General features: G+C 36.9%; 3 protein-coding genes across 6 annotated transcripts in view; 1 reads left to right on the forward strand and 2 right to left on the reverse strand.

Annotated features, from left to right (window-relative positions):
* Positions 1 to 1,485: 1,485 nt before the first annotated feature.
* fbp2 (fructose-1,6-bisphosphatase 2) lies at positions 1,486 to 9,939 on the forward strand. The gene is made up of 7 exons (XM_067440074.1): positions 1,486 to 1,743; positions 3,175 to 3,337; positions 4,471 to 4,563; positions 5,255 to 5,395; positions 5,918 to 6,055; positions 7,346 to 7,465; positions 9,616 to 9,939. The coding sequence occupies exons 1-7, from the start codon at positions 1,571 to 1,573 to the stop codon at positions 9,802 to 9,804; spliced, it is 1,017 nt and encodes a 338-aa protein (XP_067296175.1). The 5' UTR covers positions 1,486 to 1,570; the 3' UTR covers positions 9,805 to 9,939.
* A 1,341-nt stretch (positions 9,940 to 11,280) lies between these two features.
* Positions 11,281 to 15,274, reverse strand: ctsla (cathepsin La). 3 transcript variants are annotated; one of them, XM_067438280.1, is made up of 8 exons: positions 15,199 to 15,274; positions 13,931 to 14,066; positions 13,714 to 13,836; positions 13,478 to 13,630; positions 12,294 to 12,518; positions 12,031 to 12,199; positions 11,798 to 11,915; positions 11,281 to 11,699 (listed from the first exon to the last, which is right to left on the reverse strand). In XM_067438280.1, the coding sequence occupies exons 2-8, from the start codon at positions 14,054 to 14,056 to the stop codon at positions 11,600 to 11,602; spliced, it is 1,014 nt and encodes a 337-aa protein (XP_067294381.1). In that variant the 5' UTR covers positions 14,057 to 14,066; positions 15,199 to 15,274; the 3' UTR covers positions 11,281 to 11,599. The 3 variants fall into 3 exon arrangements, with proteins under 3 accessions (XP_067294381.1, XP_067294384.1, XP_067294382.1); XM_067438283.1 differs by lacking the exon at positions 15,199 to 15,274 and adding an exon at positions 14,661 to 14,784; XM_067438281.1 differs by lacking the exon at positions 15,199 to 15,274 and adding an exon at positions 14,655 to 14,677.
* A 1,920-nt stretch (positions 15,275 to 17,194) lies between these two features.
* The window catches only part of dapk1 (death-associated protein kinase 1), an 88,193-nt gene continuing 83,191 nt past the window's right edge, over positions 17,195 to 22,196 (reverse strand). For both annotated transcript variants that reach the window (XM_067438284.1, XM_067438285.1), the window contains exon 26: positions 17,195 to 20,124. In XM_067438284.1, coding sequence (XP_067294385.1) covers positions 18,856 to 20,124 — 1,269 coding nt within the window. In that variant the 3' untranslated portion in view covers positions 17,195 to 18,855. The remainder of the gene's footprint in view (positions 20,125 to 22,196) is intronic.

The raw sequence follows: 22,196 nt of genomic DNA on the forward strand, positions 1-22,196 counted from the left end.
ATCGGTGTATTTAGCACTACCTTTAATGCTTAACTTGAACAAGAAAATAATTATTCGTCCTAAAATGTTAAATAAATCTCAAAGAAAGCATTCAATTGATCTTTATTGTACATGTCCACACATTGTTAACACAAATGTAATGTTTTAAAACAAATTATAAGTAAACTGTTTGTGTTTCTTGTAAATTATTGCTTCATTTTTTGCAACCTTATAATTCCAAGTGGAAAGTGATTTTATTTTTTTAATCATTAGAAGGTTTTATCTGCAGTCGACCTGTTCCAAAAATCCCCATTTACAAATGTAAGAGGATTTTGATATTGTACATTTAGAATACATTTACGGTATCTGCCATTTTCATATATGAAAGAGACGTGTTCCCCATTCACTTTTTGCTATATGCAATGCATAAACTTTGAAGCTCAATATTTCAAAATCTCCTAACTTTATTAAGCAGATAGGTGGTGAATTGTCCATTTTTAATTCATGATGACTTAACAATTTATTGATGCTTTAATCATGTGTCATTGTAATGAGAAAACAGTTTTATGTTAACAATATTATTTGTGAATGAAAAAGGCTAATTCCTACATAAATAGAGATTTTAATACAAGACCTACTGTACAAAACATTCAAGAGACCAAATGAAGAGCAGATGACCTTTTCTGTAAAGGCCAGAAGGTGCACAGTGCCCAGTTGAAATTTGAGACACATTTTGGGGTGCTGCTCTATATGACCTTTTCCAAAATATAAATGCAAGTGAATCTGTTAATTTCAAGATGTTAATGATAATTATTTGTAATATATTGCAGTATAAAACAAAATGTGGGTATAGAAAGGATCTGAGAAAGGCTAGCCTATGTTCAGTGATTTCTCCTGTGTTGGAGCCCACTGATTTTGGGCTCTAAAGCACCCACATTTAAGGCAATAAGAGCATGAGGCAATGCTTGTTTGGAAATATGTCTGTCAAATCTGTTGAATCTGGAGAGGGACGTCTATAGCGGCGCTTAAATATATTGCGTAAACAGTGCTTCTTGAGGGTTGAAGTTTAAATAAAGTCCTCGGAAAGCATGTTAATGGCACTTTTCAGTGCTGTGAATCAAATATAATGCATGAGCAGCATGCTATTTATCCATTTCCTTTAAATGTGTTTGATGTGTTTAGTCACAGTTCTGGGTTTGATTTTTAGTTATGGAGACACATTTACATAAAAATAAATACACAGTTTTATTAATGCGATTCATTTAACAGACCTCCGATGTTCATTAGGACATGGTTGTCACAAACAATCATGAGCTTTGATTTGTGACCCGTGACCTTCTAACCCCTGAGTATGTGTCATGTGCCCACATTGAACATAAATAATAAGCTGAGAGCCAAGGAACGTGCTTTATAAGTGGGGCTCTTTGAGCTCTGGCTCTACTAGCATTCAGACTATACTACTGTCACTTGATCTGCTTCACCAATATAACCTTGGCCTTCATCCACTCACTGTGTATGTAAAAAGACTGCCTAGAGTCTGTTCATTTAGTCTCTGCCTGCCCAACTGCTGCAACACTCGGATACTGTAAGAATGTCGGATCAGTCGGTCTTTGATGTGGACGTATGGACCCTCACTCGCTTTGTGATGGAGACGGGACGGAAGGCGAAAGGGTCCACCGGAGAACTCACACAGCTCATTAATTCCTTGTTAACTTCTATTAAAGCTATTTCGTCTGCTGTCAGGAAAGCTGGACTCGTTCACCTGTAAGTTTCATTGAATTTTCATATATGCATTATGAGAATGAATATGCTTTACTGTGTTGTGAACGCATGCTTTGACTGTAGGAAGCAGAAGAGGGTGAAAGTTCATTCAGCTCAGCCAATAATATGGGTTAAGGTTATAGGTTTAGTGGTAGGTTCAGGGTTAGTACACTATAATAAGTAGTTAGTATCGGACAAACTCAATTTAATTCAAACACAAATTGAGGGCAGGATTACCATCCAACAAATATGTGTAGCCCCCCAAAAAACCTGAATTCATGCAATAAAAAATGTAATTGATTTGGTCCAAAATTACAACTCAGTTTCATCAAATACAATTTAAATTGTATTTATATACTTGTCGAACTTAAATTAAAAGATTTAATTGGAAAATCAATTATAAGAAGTTTCCTTCATCATCATACACAATGTACATAATGAAAATATTCTTCAGCATAATGGTAACCACAAAATTCAAAACTCCTCTAAATGTCTAACTTAACATTAAACACTAATATTAACTTAAAAAAAAAAAAAAACTTTAAAGGGTTAGTTCACCCAAAAATGAAATTGATCTCATTAATGATTCACCCTAATGTCGTTCCACACCCGTAAGACCTCCGTTCATCATCGGAACACAGTTTAAGATATTTTATATTTTAGTCCCAGAGCATAATGCAGTCAATGCACACTTCACTGTCCATGTCCAGAAAGGGAATAAAAACATCATCAAAGTAGTCCATATGTGACATCAGTTAGTTAATTAGAATCTCTTGAAGCATCGAAAATACATTTTGGTCCAAAAATATCAAAAACTATGATTTTATTCAGCATTGTCTTCTCTTCCATGTGCCTCCAAAAATAATCAAACAATGATCGATCAAAGATTCGGGTCGCCAATGTCACGTGATTTCAGCAGTTTGGCGCCAACTGATGTCACATATGGACTACTTTGATGATGTTTTTATTCCCTTTCTGGACATGGACAGTGAAGTGGGCATTGACTGCATTATGCTCTGGGACTAAAATATAAAATATCTTAAACTGTGTTCCGATGATGAACGAAGGTCTTACGGGTGTGGAACGACATTAGGGTGAGTCATTAATGACATAAATTTCATTTTTGGGTGAACTAACCCTTTAATCCCTAAATTTCAAGTAAAACACTTTTTTTCAACACAGAGAAAAAAAGTGTCAAAAGTGTACCTTTAGGGGTACAACAGCTTGTCACTAGGGTAGTAACGTTACCGTTAAAAGGACATCTATGTACCTTACCACAAGAAGCCTAAAGGTACCACAAAAAAGCCTTACCCCTAAAGGTACACTTAAAACCTTTTTTCTCTGTGTGACTAAGGAAACACCACTGTTTTGGCATTTGAACCTCAGTATCTGCTTTTGAATGATGTTAATATGCTCTGGTTTCACTGAACACAGTCACGGCCTTGCCGGGCAGGTGAACGTCACAGGCGATGACCAGAAGAAGTTGGATGTGCTTTCCAATGATCTGGTCATCAATATGCTGCAGGCCTCTTATGGCACCTGTTTGATGGTTTCTGAGGAGAACAAGGACGTCATCTACACACCTGCTGAAAAAAGAGTATGAGCATTGTGATAAGTCTTGGTTATGAACATATACAGTATTTTACTGTTAAAGAGAAAGCTCTGTCATTATTTACTTATACCATCATGTCATTCTAAACTTGTAGGATGTTTTTCTTTCCACAAAAGATAGGTTTATGCCGCTCTTTTCATAAAGAGCAAATAAAGAGAGTCAGTCAAGCTCCTAGTGCATATTAAAAGCTTCACAATGAGTTTAGTCCACATTTTCTGGAAACAAACAAACAAACAAACAAACAACAACAACAACAAAATAAATTTTAAATCACTGCTAACTGAAAACGTTGTTTATCTTTTTTATTCTATATTGAATATGTGCATATTTGATTTTGGCATTTCATGATCGGTTACGTAACTTCACGTCTAACATCATGAGTGTCAAACTTGTCATATTTGGATTAGCGGATAAATTGAGCCATGATCATTAAGATATCACAGCTTAATCCCTTAGTTTTGTGCAATAGACCCCATGGTGTCATGTTTACGATTTTGTTATGAACCAAAGGTAGAATGAATAGAAAGTTTTTATTTCAGCAATGAACGCTAATCTAACAAGTAAATATGAATGTGCTTATATAATAAAATGGTTCTGCTGCTCGTTAGAAACATTGCTGTTGGATAAAAGAGAGAATAGCTCAGAATGTGTTGTTTAAAATGTTGAGCTTGCTTTGGATGACTGAAGACAAATAAATCCAAGACTGATTTCTGATGTTTAGAATGCTGTCTTTAAATTCCTGATAGTTCCTGGTATTCATGCCAGCAGATTTTTACTCTCTTGAAATGAATAATAAAAATAATAATAATATGTATTTTATCAAAATGGTTAGAATAGGATAAAGTAGGCCTATAATTAGTTTCCACAAATACAGCCAAAGGGCAATGTTAAAATGTTAATAGTGAAGTAAAATAAAATTGCACATCTGAAAGCATAAGTAAATACAACTTTATAAATGCCTGTGTGGTTTGAAAATAAGTTATGGCTGCTGAAAACTATTTATGTCAGTCTATTGTACAGTGCTAATGTATATTTGTTGAAGTTTATTTAGATAATTACCACATGAGGTCGCTGTCTCATTCCGATGCGTACTCACTTCAGGCTGCTGTTTGTCACAGGGAAAGTATATAGTCTGTTTCGATCCTCTGGATGGATCCTCCAACATTGACTGTCTGGCCCCCATAGGCACCATCTTCGCCATCTACAAAAGGGTGAGTGTTTGACATGGTGTTTGCACTGCATCTGTTGACTGCAAGATTGGAGTTGCATGTGCATTTGGTGTAGCCTACTACTTTTGGTGCATGCGAGAAACCCATGAGCAAATGCAATAATAATACTACTAATAATAATAATAATAATAATAATAATAATAATAATAATAATAATAATAGAATTGTGTTTCCATGTGTGTGGGATGGATTGGTTTGATGTTTGGTGTTCTTGTGCTACTTTTCCATGCAGATTGACGAGGTATGCTGGCTGCATTTGACCCTGCCTGATGACAAATATTGGCTAAGCAATGAATTGAATATCATTTTTAATTTATTTTATTAAGTGCACTATAATGAATAGAAACGGCACAACTACCTTATTAATCTATTATTGAACGATTATATATATATATATATATATATATATATATATATATATATATATATATATATATATATATATATATATATATATATATATATATAATTTTATTTTTTTTCCTTACTACTAGTACTTCACTTAGAACTACAGTAACAAAACATGTACTCTAGGTGGTGTCATTGGTTTTGTTAAATGCTGATGTGCATGTACAATTTTATTTCCTTTAACGGTCCATAATCACGATGAGGCTATTCACTCTAGTCTTTGTAGACAGACAGCTGATTCAGTTTTTTTTTCTTCCTGTTTCAGGCCTCAGATGGAGAACCGACCGTCAAGGACGCCCTACAACCTGGCAATCAGATCGTGTGTGCGGGTTACGCTCTTTACGGCAGCGCCACGGTAGTGGCTCTCAGCACAGGAGCTGGAGTAAACTTCTTCATGCTGGACCCAGTACGCACAAAAAGTTCAATCTGCTGAAATGATAGACTGAATAATAATGATAGGACTTTATGAAATAAATATTAAAGTAGGTTATAACTCGAGATATTTATGGCCACTGTCTATTCAAGTAATTCAAGTGAATAGTTTAGGCTACAGTTTAACGACTTTAGGCTACAGATTACGAGCAAAATGACAGACACCGAACATAATATTGTCTTAAAAAGAAAACTAGTTATGTAGTAAACTGTGAAACTTTTTTTATTATGGTTATTCAATGTGTTACCTACTGAGAGTAATTGTTTCACTTCTCTTTATAGTTTAACATTTTTAGAATTTTGGGGGGGCACTTCTTTTTTTCAATTTCGGATAAACGTCTTGAATAATTTGTGGCTGTAGTGGACCAGTTTTGATTCCTCATCTTTGGTTAATTTATATTTAGTTTACGCGTTCTATTACAACATACAGTAGGCTAGGCTACAGTTGTGTGTCATTGTATGAGCTCATGATTTTTTTGGTGTTCCTCTTCTTCAGGCAATTGGTGAATTCATTCTGACAGACAGAAATGTGAAGATCAAGAAAAAGGGGAAGATTTACAGTATCAACGAGGGATATGCTAAGTACTTTGAGCCTGCAGTCAATGAGTATTTAAAGCACAAGAAATACCCAGAGGTGGGTTCCACATCATACATATACAAAGTATTTGCTTAGCCTGTTTACATATATTATTTTGAGAATGACTTATTGCTGCTTGCTGAGATTTTCTGAGCTAAGTGTGTCCGTAAAATCACAACACTTACAGAGAACAAATCAAACTGTTGAGTGTACAAGGAGATTTGCTGGGCACAACACATCATGTGACAGAGCCTTACTCACATGTTCATGACATGTTGCGACAGAACAGGGAATGTTGCTTAGCTGGCCTGAAGATCACTTAGTTTTAAAACAAAGTGAGTCTGAATAATGCTTGCTGACTGATCAACAGCTTGCATGACAGCAAGGCCGTGCTTAGCATCAGCTGATGTTTACACGTTACATATGCTGGAAAGTGATGAGCGGCTTCCTCTGCAGAATGAGTCCTGTTCTGTTTCCTGACCTGGAACTATAGACTCAGCATATGTAACTGATTCAAGAGCGACTGGGTGCAGTGTGATCACAAAATATGCAGAGTATGAATTTTCTGTGGGTCAGCTAGTTAATTATTAAAGTTTTTTGTAGAGAATAGATGTGAGATTTTGTGGTTCCAGGAATACATGTTTTTGTTTCTTCATTTTAAGATCATCTTAAGCAGTCTGACGGTGATAAGAAGGAAAAGTAAACAAAACCCCTGAAGGCCTTGTCTTAGATAAAATACTGCATTACAAAATGGGAAATTTGCTAATCAGGTATATTGTTATCAAGTCGTTTTCGTAGAAGTGTTGTCAGAAACATGCTATCTTTCTAAAGAAAGAGGCATTTAATTTGATGATAGATGTGTGGGTTACACTTCATTTTAATGTGTCCTTGTTATACAAATAAGTACTGAGAAAAATTAACTAACAAAACTTGCTTACTATATAATTAGGATTTGGAGTAGGGTTTGGTTTTGGGTTACTAACTAGTACATGTAAGAAGGGTAACAGGTACTCTGTCAAATAAAGAGCCACCGGTGTGTTTTAGCTGTCCAGCTGGGTTTCAGTTTCCTGGAACTTCTCACACTACTTCCTGCTTTCCTATCCTCTTTTATTGAAGCACATGTGACCTTTGTTCCCAGCCATTTTGTTTTTTAGATTGTTTGCACACTGTGATGCAAGTCAAATGTATTTTCAGTTTGTTTACAAATCCAAGCCTAGAAAGATCATGTATAATCAAATTTTCTAATTCAAAGCACAAATATATGAAGAAAGTTTGAGGTTTTGTTCATTCATGAATACTGATGACATATCCTGATATTATATTTGATATAATGTAACTGTCTCACAGGATGGCAGTGCCCCGTATGGTGCCAGGTATGTTGGGTCGATGGTGTCTGATATACACCGTACCATCGCCTATGGTGGCATATTCATGTACCCAGCCAATGAGAAGAGTCCAAAAGGAAAGGTGAGATCACGTGTTTTCAGATATTCAGGGCAAACAGTGGAAACTGGTCATATAAAAATCTGGTGATAGTAATATGATAAAATAATGAGTATTAAGATTTTTATTATGTTATGTTACAGTAAAGTGTTTGACATCAGGTTAATCTTATGGTTGTGTTCAGTGTAATTTTGGTATTATTTATGTATTATAGAATTTTTTATTAGCTGTTATTTTTTATATATTATTTTTTTTTATTTTAGTTTAAAGGGTTAGTTTACCCAAAAATGAAATTGATGTCATTATTGACTCACCCTAATGTCGCTCCATACCCGTAAGACCTTTGTTCATCATCGGAACACAGTTTAAGATATTTTATATTTTAGTCCCAGAGCATATCTAAGTGTATGCACACTATACTGTCCATGTCCAGAAAGGGAATAAAAACATCATCAAAGTAGTCCATATGTGACATCAGTTAGTTAATTAGAATCTCTTGAAGCATCGAAAATACATTTTGGTCCAAAAATAGCAAAAACTACGACTTTATTCAGCATTGTCTTCTCTACCTTGTTTGTGTTCAATCCTCAAATAAAGATTCAAACGGTTGTGAATCAGTGAATCGATCGATGATCACAGTGTCACGCCAGTGTCATGTGATTTCAGCAGTTTGGCACGCTATCCGAATCATTGATCGATTCACTGATTCACAACCGTTTAAATCAATTTATCAATTCAAGAGTAGCATAAGGTACAGAGTACAGTGAAGTTATGTTTACTACAGACCTTATTTGACTCATCAATTGAAAAACTGTTATAAAAATCCATAGGAACATCTCAAAGTGAAACACTAATGAGTAAAGGCTGGCCCACATATAAAGATTTAAAAAAATTGTACAAGCATTTTTAAAATGTGAGAGACCACAAACATGATGATTAAAAAAAATATAACCGTTTTAGAGTAAACATACATGGAGGATGACAGGAAAGAAGAAACGTTGATAATAGACCTTGCCGTGTTCCTGTGGTTTTTTTATGCCCTTCCCTACATCATTGCTCATGTTGCATGAGTTCCTACAACTGGTGGAACCTTTCTAATGGGCTGAACTGGAACGCCCTTGAATTTTTTTCTAAGCAATATACACCTATATACATTCTAAATATATATTGGTGTGTTTGGAGTGCTTCAAATATCAAAATAATATTTCACAGTTGTTTGTGGTGGGGGTAAATTAAACGCGATCTGCGGTGAGTGACGTCACAATCGTGTGTGATTGTGGTATTTGGAGCTTCCTGAAGTGTACATATGAAGTAGACTTGCTCCGTTGGTCAAAATCGAGGGTCTGTCCATATAAACTTTACTTGCCCACTTCCCAAAGTGGAACGCACTTCAAGATGGCGGTGTGAATTTGGATTTTTCTGCCGACGAAACACTGCAAAAATATTTTTCCAAGAAATTTCTGGATAATCATGGCTTTACCAAGGATTGTCGTAGGGGAGAATTGGGCCCAAAATCGGCTCAATTATCTTGTAGTGTGTGAGTGCCTTTAGTCTTCAGAGTTTTGGTGTCAAACCTCTTAACAGTATTTACATATTAATTTTAGCTTTAGTTAACAATAACAACACTGCAGCAGACTAGGTCACTTCATCATAAGGCATAAGAACACTTCAAGTCTATGCACTGTTTTATACTGTAGGTTACTTTATGGTTTACAGCAGGTGCAGGCAGGTTGTATTCTGATAACAGATAACCTCTAATTTGAGGTTGAAGAGCTGTGTCATTCCTGACAATGAGAAGTGACCAAACACAAACTGGAGCAAATACACACTATAGCATGAAAGCAGTGACCCACATATAGTTATCTGCAGTTAATGCAGTTTTCAAGAAATATCAGTGTATAAACTTTAGTATGCATTTACACAGTCTAGTTTCTCTGTTCTACATAGATAAGACTGAAATGAATCCATTCTGAATAAACTCAAAAAATACTCAATGACCCAAATTGACAATTGATAAGAGAAAATGAAACATATCGGCCTCAAACTCGTAAAAGAGGTAAAACTAGGATAAGTCTTCACGGTTTAGACCCTTTGAAAAATAAACTTCCATTGTGGGTTTATCGGCGTTATGTAACTTCTGTGGCTCTCTTTTTTCTCACATGTTTCATGCTCAGCTGAGGTTGCTGTACGAGTGTAACCCCATAGCCTTCCTGATCGAGCAGGCCGGAGGCATCGCCACGACAGGCACCCAGCGCGTCCTGGATATTATTCCCGAGGGACTGCACCAGAGAGCGCCCTTTGTGGCGGGCTCTCCAGATGATGTGGAGGAGTACTTGTCATTTGTCAAGAAACAGAAAAAATAGAGATCTGGGCTGTGATTTGACACATTGAAAACCCACACGACATCGAGTTAACATACAAAACATCACAGTAGCTTTTTTTTTAAGCAAGCTTTTGCTTTTGTAAACAGAATCACATTAAATTTTCAGTATTTTAAATCCTTTCTTTCTTTCCTTATTTCACGAACCACACATTCAAGCTCTTTCCAGTTCAGATTTGGTCTTTTGCAATCCGTCTTCCTTCCTCACTTATTTTATGTGAACATATTGTGCCTTCAGCAATGTGTTGTTTGTTAGTTGGTAAAGCGTATAAACCCTCTCGCTCTAACAGACCCCTCCCTGCTAGTACAAGAGCCAAAACCCCATTAATCTCCACCCCACAAGTTTTAGTTTGCTGATCATGATGACGGCACATGTTTAATGGCAACTTGCCAAGAGATAAACAAATAGGACACATCGTATTGCTCGAGCAAATGAACAGCCCTCTAGTTAATGTTCACCTCTCCTGAAGATCACAACACATACAGTGAAGAAAGAAATGGAATGTGACCGTATGTTTGAAAACAAAATGTAAACCCTCGTGAACATGACATTGATCCCAGATATGCTGCTGCTTAGGTTTAAGTTGTAGAAAGCAGTACTGAAAATCAGTACCATTTAGTCTAACCAACTAACTTCCTGTTTAAATAGGCTTTAAGGGATGGTATGTTGGTATAATTTTCTAACCCTCAAGTTGTTCCAGACCTGTACGAGTTACTTTCTTCTGTTGAACACAGTAAAACACTATGGAAGTCAATGGGTGTCATCAACAAATTAAATTTCCTGAACGGATGAATAAAACTGAACTGAACCGTCACAGGAAGTCATTGGCTACCGTCTCCTTTCTGGATACCAACATTCTTCCAAATATCTACTTTTGTGTTCAGCAGAAGACAGACACTCATACAGATTTGGAACAACGCGAGTGTGAGTAAAGGAAGACAATTTTATTTTTTGGGGGAACTGTGTTTAATTGCACTAGTTTTAATTTGTTTGCTAATCACAAGTCAACAAAATTTAGGTGATAAGAATACATTTGTTTTGCAAATGACATGTAAAGCTACAGCGACAGATACATACTATGGGTCAAAGGTTTGGAACTTTTTTTGAAAATAGTATCTTATTCTCACCAAGGTTGCATTTATTTGATAAGAAATACTTTGAAATATTCCAGTATTACAATTTAAAAGATCTGATTTCTATTTGAATTTATTTTAAAATGTAAATTATTGCTGTAATGTCAAAGCTGAATTTTTAGCATCATTACTCCAGTCCTCAGTGTCACATGATCCTTCAGAAATCATTCTAATATGCTGATTTTTTTTTTTTTTTTTTAAACAGTAATGTATACGGTTATGGGCAAAACTATGTTTTTATAATATATATATAAATAAAAAAATGCATTTATATAATTTTATATATAAAACCATTGTAATATAAATCCAAGCCAAACGAAAAAAGTTACATGTTTAAAAGTTTATTTGATCATACAGAACGTAGAAATAAAAAACACATTTGTACATTGACTCAAACTAAAGAATATGTATTTACATTGAGGCAAAAATCAACTAAATCAAAGCCATTAAAATGACCAAAAAAAAAACAATTGCATATAGTCCCTAAAACAGTGTCACACAATGCCTAGAGGTTTCTCTCCGTCTCAATCAGGCTGTGAGACACAGTCCCCTGTGTTAGGAGACTCCTTTTTTACTACACTAGTGGATTTCAGTGAACCACTCGGGTATCCAAGACTCGAGTCTCGATATTAGAGGTATCTTCCTTAGACAAGAGGGTAGCTAGCTGCTGTAGCAATACCACAGTGGTTGTGTCTGTCCTTTGCCATGTAGATATATCCTTTATCACCCCAGTTCTCACTCCAGCTACAACACAGAAGAGCCACATTGGGTTAAAAACACTGGCTTTAAACATTTGCCGTTCATGGTTTTATATGAATGTACAGTATTAATGATCTTCTTACCTGTTCTTGACAATCCAGTACTTCTTGCCATCAACATCCTCGCCCTCAAAACCATAACCAACGGCAAGAACGCCATGATCCAGCTCCTCGCTGCTGCACTCTTTCTCAAAGTAGATGCCTATAACAAGAGATACACACATCTTTTAGTTTACATCAACAGGGTTCCATTTACTCTACTGTCTTAACTCGGTCTTTTAGTAAGCTTAACAACCAGTGGTGAGAAATATGCACACCTGACTGGTAGAATTGGAAAGACTCGTGTCCAGCATCAATAGCCACAGACACTGGTCCCACAGCAGCAATAGCTTTCATCAGAGCACGCTCCTTTCCAGCGGGAATGTCAACGAATCCGGTGTCATTGGCTGCGCTGTTTTTGGGATCGTAATGGCAGGGTTGATCGTCCTGAAAACAAATGTAAAATAAAGCATTTGTTACGGTAATCTTTTATGTAATTAATCAGAAGAAATTCAGAAGAATAAAAAGTCATGTAACTTACAGTTCCCAAGTAGGGGTAGGACTCCTCTGAGTCCAGGCCACTTTGGTCCTTGATGTACTGGAAGGCCTGGTCCATAAGACCTCCGTTACAGCCCTCATTGCCTTCCGGACGGGAGCAGTCCACCAGGTTCTGCTCGCTCAGGGACACCAGTTTTCCAGTCTTCCTGAACATCTGACCCTCCATGGCTCCGGTTGTGCTGAAGGCCCAGCAAGAACCGCACTCACCCTGAAAAGATCACATTTGAAAATGTTTTAGAACAGCGATTATAAAATGGGGCATTATAATTTCAGCATACAATATTTAAGATATTTCTTATATTGGTTCCCCCTACATCATGTCAAATGTCCTTAAAAAACTTGGATATATGAAGAAGCCAAATTTTAAAAATGTGATTTCTAGAACTGGAAAAGTCATGTAAATTAATAAACCATGGGTATTTTTGAATAACTGCTACTTTTCACAAGTAATGGAAAGCTCTAAAATATTTTATTGTGTAGAAACTGTGAATAACAAGTTATTTTATTTTTTTAAATTGTTTAGTTATTTTAAATATTACTTTTTTAATTTATAGAATCTTTGATTGCACATAGATTAAAATGAGTTTTGAAAACTAGGGTTAGTGGACCTTTGAATATTATTGTGAACAAGTTTAGGGTCCAATTCTTACTTTTAACTAGCTTATTAGAATGCATATTAATAGGATATTGACTGTTTATTAGTACTTATAAAGTACATATTTATGACTTATTCTGCTTGACCATATTCTACATCCCTTAATCCTACCCAATACCTAAACTTAAATGCAAAAAAACGACCTTACTAAATATTAATATGCAGTAATAAGGAGTTTATTGAGGCAAAAGTTGTGGTTAATAGTGAGAATTGGACCCTAATCTAAAGTGACCAAAATATTAGTAGTTTACTAAATAGTTGACCACTAGTTTAGACAAATGCTATGCACAAATAGGCTAAAAAGCATATTTAAGTGTCCAAATAGATTAAATGCAAATGGTGTATGTGGTTTATTTATGACACATTTTATCGGGAAAAACAACTTACACTTCCCCATTCATCATATAGGTCTAATTTCCATAGTGGTCAGACCAGTTTTTTGTTTGTGTGTGTGTGCGCATATTCAACGATATATCATTTCTAGCTATTTAAGATAACGGCAGCCATCTCACCTGATCTTTCACAGGAGTCACATATCCCTTCTCTCTCCAGTCCAACTTGTTTGGGACCTCCAGGAAGTTGGGTTCCATGAAGAAGGATCCAGTGAATCGTCTCTCCTTCTTGTGCTTGAAGCCATTCATCACCTGCCTGAACTCCTCATGAGTCTGTAAATAGAAAATATATTGATGAATGCTGAAAGAAGTTCATAAAGCAGTAAGCATACGCCTCAAAAAAACATCAGTCTTACCATGTCGCCAAAGTGGTTCATTCCGAGTCTGTAAGTGTGTTTGCCCATGGAGTGCTCGAGATTGTGCATTTCGATCTTATTCAAGTTTTTCTCCCAAACCATTCGCCTCCACCCCTCCTCCTTCTGTGTTGAAAGAGATAACACGAGTTCGACGTCTTGTTCCATTTTCAAGTTGTTCATGTTATTTTAAAGCCAGCAATGAACCTTTAACACTCACTTCATGGTATTTTTTACTATGCCAGTTCTTCCACTGCTCCCAATGGTCGTCTAACTGCTTGTCCAGAGTAGGAGCAGCAAATACTGCACTGAGGCACAATGTGAACGCTGCCAAATATACCCTCATGATCAAAACACTGCAGGGGGGAAACAACAACAGATCAGACATGTTGCAAAAAGTGACCATGAACTGTTTTATTTCTAAATGTTCTGAATGGAGACATTTTAGTACAAATATTCAATGTCTGGTGGATCAGGTTGGGGGGGGGGGGGATCTAAATTATGAGAAAAAAAAGTCAAAATTGTGATAAATAAATTTAAAAATAAAATAAATAAATAGAGAATTATGGGAATAATGCGACCTTTTAAAACCAGAATTACTGTCATAATTTCGACTCTCTCGACACGTTCTTATGAGTAAACAAGTCAGAATTCAAATGTTTTATCTAATGGTGCAAATGTTTAAATAGCTTGAAATGTAAAGCCAAATATTCGTTAGTAGTCACCACAATGCTGTATAATTAAACGTTTATGTATATTTAAAAGAACAGGCGTATATTTCCACAGTGTCTTGAGATCAGATTACCGCCACGACATATTTGTTTACACCGTGTAAAGATGCACCAGCTGGCAGATGTAGTTAATAACGTTCTTTTAAATAGTAATAAAAGCCACCTAGAGTAATGCAACTGGACGCGTAAGTTAAATAAAAAAGACAGACTGACCTATGCCGTCGAAGAAAAACGAATCTAAATAGATATCTGTAACGTTTTATCTTCGAAAAAAATATGTGTCCACAGCACGGGCCTCCGGACAGACTGGTCTGAATACAGAAGAGAATACGATGTTCCTCTTGTAGCACAAGTCACGGGATCTGGGTGGTTGCAGCCCAGTTTCCCAGGAAAAGAAAACAAAGAGCGAAACCAGGCCGCGGAAATCGAAAAAGAAACCATTGCAACAATTTTTAGATAAATGGATATAGAGAAAAGCACTGTGTTTAACCCAGCTATAAAAACCAAGGTGTAACGTTATCGTTAACCGTGTGTCTCAAGGATGTATTTTGCATTAACGTTACAGTTCATAAGAATCTATCAGCAACAGAGCGACCTAACAAGCTCCATCAGTTCTGTAGCTAAAAAAATATTTAACAAAATAGTTTTTAAGTGTCCATATAACGTTAGACGCGTTTTTTTTATTATTATTATTATTTTTTTTTAATAAACGCAAAAACAACAAGCTCTCGGAAAGCTTTAAAAACTCCTGACTCACCCTGTCGTCCTGAATCCTGAAGAGAATATTTTGTCGCCGACGCCAGCCACAAGTTTATACTGCAGCTGAAGGCAAATTCCTCAATTTCTCATTGGTCGAGACTCCTTTCAATCCCGCCCCCCGACAACACGTCAGTTGCAGAGCATGTGACCCACCGGCACGTGATGAGTTCCCGACAGATGATATTACTCATGAAGAAAAATAAAACAATGTGGCTAAATAAACTACCGTAAAGATTTGTATAGGCTACCTTATTATTATTAACCAGCAAGTAGTGCTTATACACCCAAAGTGTTCAAAGATAGGCTCTTTACACAACTTGAAATCTATTACAATTGAATGAGAAATGTTAGATGTAATTACCAAACCACAATTCTAACACCTGACTAGATAATTTGTGAATAAATACATTTAAAACGCTTATATACTTAATTATAAAAGACCATAAAACAAAATTAGCTCTTTATTTTAATAGGTAGCCTAGTCTCATATTTTCACAAGGAAGGAACTATACAATACAATAAGTAAACGATATGAATGCATTAAACTGCATGGCCTTGCACACTCACTCTCACATCGAAACCACCAAGATCAGTGAATATTGAATTTAGGCCACTATCAGCATATCTATGTGATGAGGACGTCAGTGCATCTTATCTAATCCTATAACTTGACTCTGTAACAACATTCCACATTGTTTACATTCATTGTCAAGATTTGTGGCAGGTCAGAATTAGAGTGCTCCTGAATCTACATAACAACAAGAGGAAACATACTGATTAATGGGCATGGCTGTCACAAGCAGTGCACAAGCTGTGGATGGGAAGATTGCTCAGTTATCACTTATCACGCATCAACCAATCTCTTCAGCAGTGATCAAAAAGGAGCAGTTAAAAGAAATAGCCTACAATTGATCAAGTGTGAGCAATATACGCCAAACACGACTCTGTGTTGCATTAGTAGCCTATTACATTGTCACTAAATAGTTTGTGTGTGTGTCTGTCAGCTAAACTCTTAAAAACAAAGGTTGTTTTGGCATGGATGGTTCCTTTAAAGGGATAGTCCACCCAAAAATTAGGATTCTACCATTTACTCACTCTAAAGTTGTTCCAAACCTGTATGACTTTTTTTCTGCTGAACTTAAAGTAAGAAATTTGGAAGAATGTTTGTAACCAAGCAGATCTGAATGGGGTGACAAACACATTCTTACGGGTTTGGAACAACTTGAGGGTTAGTGAATGATATAATTTTCATTCTTGGGTGAACTATCTCTTTAAGAACCTTTAACATCAATTGATAAAGATTCTTTGAATTGGAAAAATACCTCTAAAAAGAAATAAGCAAACATCAAAGCTTCAATATATTATGTTGAAATAGAGGTGTGGTAATTCCGTTTGCTGAATAATACAAGCTCTGTCATGCCACATGATCTGACTCCTCAAAAAAACAAAAAAACAAGCACATGACTGAATATTCATTGTGTAATCATTATCATATTTAAAGTTGCTTTAGTGGGCCCTGCTTCTCACGGTTGATTTGAAGGCATCCGTGGGAGAGTCGCCTTCATGCAAAGGCCATTTTACTCTGAATGTACAATACATTTGAAAATAAAATACACGGAATGTTACTGGGACAGGTTTAATAGCATATTAAACAAGTTAGACCAAGTAATCAGCTATAGGGGAATACTTCCTGTCCTTGCAATTTTCATGACACTCTTTCATGAAACGTCTCTTTCCTTCAGATCTTTTCTCTCAGTTTCTCAGCTCATCTCTGCTAGTGTTTATTTTTTGTTGTGTGCTCCCATAGAACTATGAACGTTTCTAACTTTTATGTCTTCAGATAGTATATTTTCTTTGTACAGTGCCCTTAAGTTAGGGTGCTTCATAAATGAAATGTATTATTATTCTCCTAAAAAAGATTTTCAAAAAGCAAAATGTAAAATAGCGCAAACAACACTTGAAAATATTGGGGGGAAAAACATTCATGAGAATCATTGAGTAAACAATTTATTATATATAAAAAAGTAGTACACGGTAAAGATGAAGGAAGTATTAAGGACATGGCATTCAGAGACATGCGAACATAATATAAATAGAGAAATAATGTGAAGGTCTTGTGCAAAGAGATGACTGTACAAGTCTTAAATACACCAGGATAAATTTTCCTCTGATTTACCCTGCTAAAGTCTTCGAGTGGGGAAATCACAAACCTTGACCACAGCTAAACAGAGAAAGAGCTCCATAACACATGGACTAAATCACAATATAAAAATGTGCCTTTTGGAATGAGAGAACAAAATATGCCTGATTCCCTTTTAGAAATGTTCAAGATTTTAAGCCTGCAAGGGGAAAGAAGGAGGGTTGGAGGATAGATCTGTCCCAAAATATAATATGGAACAGTTCTTGTTTTGTTTTTTTTACATAAAAAAACATAATGAAACTGTCTCCTTTGAAGGAGAGCCAGAGACAGCCATGTGTTTAGACGCAACAGGGTCTTTGCTGCCATCTACAGTATTCAATTTGTCACTACATTTGTGTCCATTATGCCACTTTCATTACAACCAGACAGGTATTCCTAACTGAGGAACGGCATCGATACAGATGTTGACATATTTTATGACTTTTGTTTTTTAATTTTTCAGTGTAAAGAATACACATGACTAAGTGTTCAAAATGAATTGGTCTTAAACACTCAACAACAGTGTAAATATGTGAAACCGAATATATTAAGCTGAACAATTGCAACAAAGATCATGCTTATCAATACACTGAAGCAGACATTTTTTAAATAAAAAAATAAAGAATGAAATCGTATTTGTCATGTAAGTGCCTTGATTATTTTATCATTTCCATCTGATAGGTAGTTAGAACAGTAATATTTCTCAGAAGTGAATGTGACAAGTATAAGTGTGAACGGGACAAATGTGAAGGATTTCAGAAACCAGATTTTAAAATAACTGACCATGTATTTTTGCTTTTAAAGGAATGTTTAGTATGTTGTCTTGTGCTTTATCAGTCAAATCATGTCTGACAAATTATGCCTTTTGGTTGCAATAAGAAACATTTAGGTAGTAAATGTAACCTACACAATTTCCTATGTTTGGCAACAAGAATAAATCTATTGTTGCGTAATAGATATGTTCATTAAAAGCTTCGTAAGACAGGTAAACACTGAAGCACCTGCAGGGGTGCACATCCAATTTTGAAATCTAAAATGATGGCTCTTTGTCAACAGTTAACCATCTTCAAGGCACTCAATAGCTTGAGTCATTTATTAAATAATGTTGCCAAGCACTTAGTGATCTATCATTCGGTCATCAAATTTAGTGTAATTTCTCTTTAACAGCTGTCTGATTATATAAAAGGATTCATTCGATAAGAACGTTTTGAGAAAGGCCATCTACAGTTGTTTCACCTTGGGAATGCAAGACAGTCGATAAAAGATTTGCAGGAAGAAAAAAAAAGTTACATCATAAAATTAGGCACCTTTTGAGAGACACCAAGGATGAACATTCAGAAATCGCGAAGGGCAACAAAATGGACATGAAAAGAGTATCTGATTCAAATACTTCAGTCTCAGGACACCAGGGAGGTTTGATTTTTAACACCACTCTGCCGGTTAATTGCACGTTTCTCTATAGACACCAGTGACGTCCTAACGAGAGATCACAGAACTGATGGAGTTGTAGGACGTGCCGCCCCCGTTACACACTGGGCTGTAGGGCTCCGGTGGGGATCCCAGAATCTCCGTGTTGACTCGGAACACTGGCGCAGCTCTGAGGAGGAAATCTGCAGCGTCCCGACGGCCAAGTTCTCGCAGCTTAGCGACCAAAATGCCTATGCTTGAATCGGGTCGTTGGCTCCACTCCTGCAGGAGCGTGGCTGTGGGGCTGAGAAGGGAAAGGGGGTCTGCAGGCGGAGTCCCGTTGGTGCCAGAACTGTATTTAGCAGCGAGCTCGCTAAGCCCCAAGTTCATGGCAAGCAGGCACCAGTCCTTTCCGAGGGCATCAGGTGGGTCCAGCAGGCGGCAGAGCTTGCGTCGAGCCAGGTGACTGACTTCAGCCGCGGCCACTTCCCCGCCAAGGCTGCCTTGTTTGTAGACCTGGATGCAACCTAATGCTACGATACTGACAAAGCTCTCACGGTAGCCACCCATTGTGTTTGACAGCGCGTTCTCGCCTCGCGCCTGAGCACGGAAAAAGTCCCTCGGCTGGTAGAGCATGACAGGGCCGTGGTGTTCCCGCAGCTGCTGAGGGCTTAGATAATGTCTGGCGGTGAGCAAACCGGGTAATGTAGCAGCTAAGAGACCCTCCGCCATTCCGCACAATGTGTCCAACAAAGCATAGCAACGTCCGGGATCTGTGTCAGGTCCTCGTAACTGTACCTCCATGCCCTGCCCGTGGTTCACAAGCAGAACCAGAGCCTCAGCACCACCGAGTCCGACCCGCGCTCCACCGCTCCACAACTTCACATCCTCGGGCTCGAAATCAGGCTTCTGTTGCCGGCCCCACCGGCATAAGTTCACTTGGAACTTGTGGAAAAGTCCACAAGGGAATGGTGCCAAGTGCTCCGCGGGGACCACGCGCACTCCACCATAAAGCAAAGTGTCCTCGCCTTCGATGTCTTCCTCATCCGTCCAGGTGTGCTGTAGGCCACCCGTTCGTATCAGGGCAGGGATGTCCACCATTCCCGGGTTGGCTAAATCACGGGCACATACGTCCATGGCGTCGAGCACCTGGAGAAGTTCATCGATGTCGCCTTCGGTGACGAGGTTTTGGAGTTCTTCCACACGGTAGCGGCCTCGGTAGTGGTGGATCGCTTTGGGGGTTTCAATTGAGAGGAGCTTTCCAAGTACGTTACTACAAAGCCAGCGAGGATCTAACAGGACGACATCCTGGACAGTCTCACTCTGCATGATGTTAATCTAGAGCAAAAAAAAGAAAATAGATATGATTTAGTTCAGGTAAATGGGTGATTCTGTTTACCTTTTAAAGGTCTGTTCTTATCAAGATGAATATTCAGTGCAAGTACATTTTTTATTTAAATAACCGGATGTTAATGTTTCTGTACAGACCAACACAAACACAGGCTGAGTGTTTTTTTTTTTAATGTAGAGATGTTCTAAACTCTTTTCCACATCACCAGGAAGAAAACCGATAAGATTCACACTTTTGTCACATGCTCAGAGCTGCTGAAGTTACACAAAACTTCAACTTGGTGGCGCTCATGAACAGACTATTTTGTGTCAGTGATTAGGAGAGGAAGAATGTGGAATCAGCTCTCTGTACTCTTGTATTTGCTACTGTTTGATAAAAACCACAGTGAAAAAAAATCTGAATGGCTATTTGAAAACATGTACATTACTGTTACAATTCTTTTTTCTCTCCTGACAAGCGGGTGTTAAAACAAAGTTGCATGCTGTTTTTTTTTAAAGCACCACCTAGTCAGTAATTGAATATGTATTTTCATTCAGCCTGTTTGGTGTTTTTTATGCATTAGTCTGAACAGAACTGACATATCACTTGTGAAAATCTGAGCCAAATATTTGTGGTGAATATTTGTGTTGTGTTGGTAAAACTAGGAGAAAAAGGGACCTCAGGGTCTTTTCTGACGCAAAAAGGTCAGAAAAGGACTCAAATAATTTGTTTTCCCTTTGTCCAAATGGCATGAGACTTTGTAACCTTGTCCATGCTCTCTAGATCTACAAATAAAAAAAAAGAAGAATTGGATTGATATCTGTTTTTATGTTCGTGTGACAAAAAAAGTCACACTCAGGGTCTTTCGCTTAGAAAATGGACAAAATTCATCCTCAAAAACAGAAACAACACAGAACACGCATACAGAAATGAAGTGGCACACAATGCATAAAACATCCACAATGCAAAATGATCTCGCACACACGCACACACGCACACACGCACACACGCACACGCACACACACACACACACACAGTGTATTTTTTTACTCAATATGTAATATAATTCATTTCTGTTCATTTTTGTTCTGTTACAGTTAGTAACTGAAGTGTAGATTACATTTGTAGTTATAAGAAAATCAGATGTTTGAAATACATGATAAACTCTAAAGACTCGAAAGAAATCTTATAAGAAATCTCTAAAGAAAGAAAACAAGACTTTTCTCTTGTTCCGGTTTGATTGTAATCATAACTGTAACATCATTGAAAAAATATCATTTAGATGCAGCTCTGCAGCAATTTACTGGTAAAAGTCATTTTATGTTAATTTTAAAACTATTTTCCCAAAAAAATGGGCAAAAAATTTACACTAAACCATGTTAAATTATCCATGTTATCCCCACAAATGAAAGTTAGAAATTTGTGTCTTTTATGAAGTGAATTTACATAAAAAACAGATTTTGTGTGAAAATCCATTAAAAATATATTTATATAAATGTGAAAATTATTATAAATACTCCAAAAACAGCAAAGATGTTGAGTAAAACAATAATAGAGTAAAATTACATTTGTTCTAAAAAAAAAAAAAACCCAATTGTTTTGTTACAAAATTACATTTTGTCATGGGCGTCGGAACCATTGTGTGTGGGTGCTAAGTGGGCCCACCCACTTTTTAAGACCAATGATATTGGACCCACTAACTTTTATCGTCTCTAATTCAGCAAATGTCTGCTTACCTTGACTACCCCTTAACCGAGAAACTTATTAAGAAACTTATTATTAAACACATGTTAAATGCTTTATTTCTCCTTTTCTAATATTTCTCTTTTTTTTATTGAAAATAAATACCTTTCCGATCTGATATGTGATGGGGAAAGGGAATAGAGCGAGAGTGGCAAAAGGCGGATTCGAACCTATGCTCGATATGCGTCAAAACTTGATGCCATGCGTCTTACCCCTACTCTATAGCCACAGTAAATAATTTAGTGATTTCTGTAATTTTGTATGGCCCAATCAATCGTTTAGTAAACGGCACTTTTTCTGTCTGGATACGGAGAATAAAAAACATGCAACTTATTCA

The sequence above is a fragment of the Pseudorasbora parva genome, chromosome 3 (assembly GCF_024679245.1).
Source record: "Pseudorasbora parva isolate DD20220531a chromosome 3, ASM2467924v1, whole genome shotgun sequence".
Lineage (NCBI taxonomy): Eukaryota > Metazoa > Chordata > Actinopteri > Cypriniformes > Gobionidae > Pseudorasbora > Pseudorasbora parva.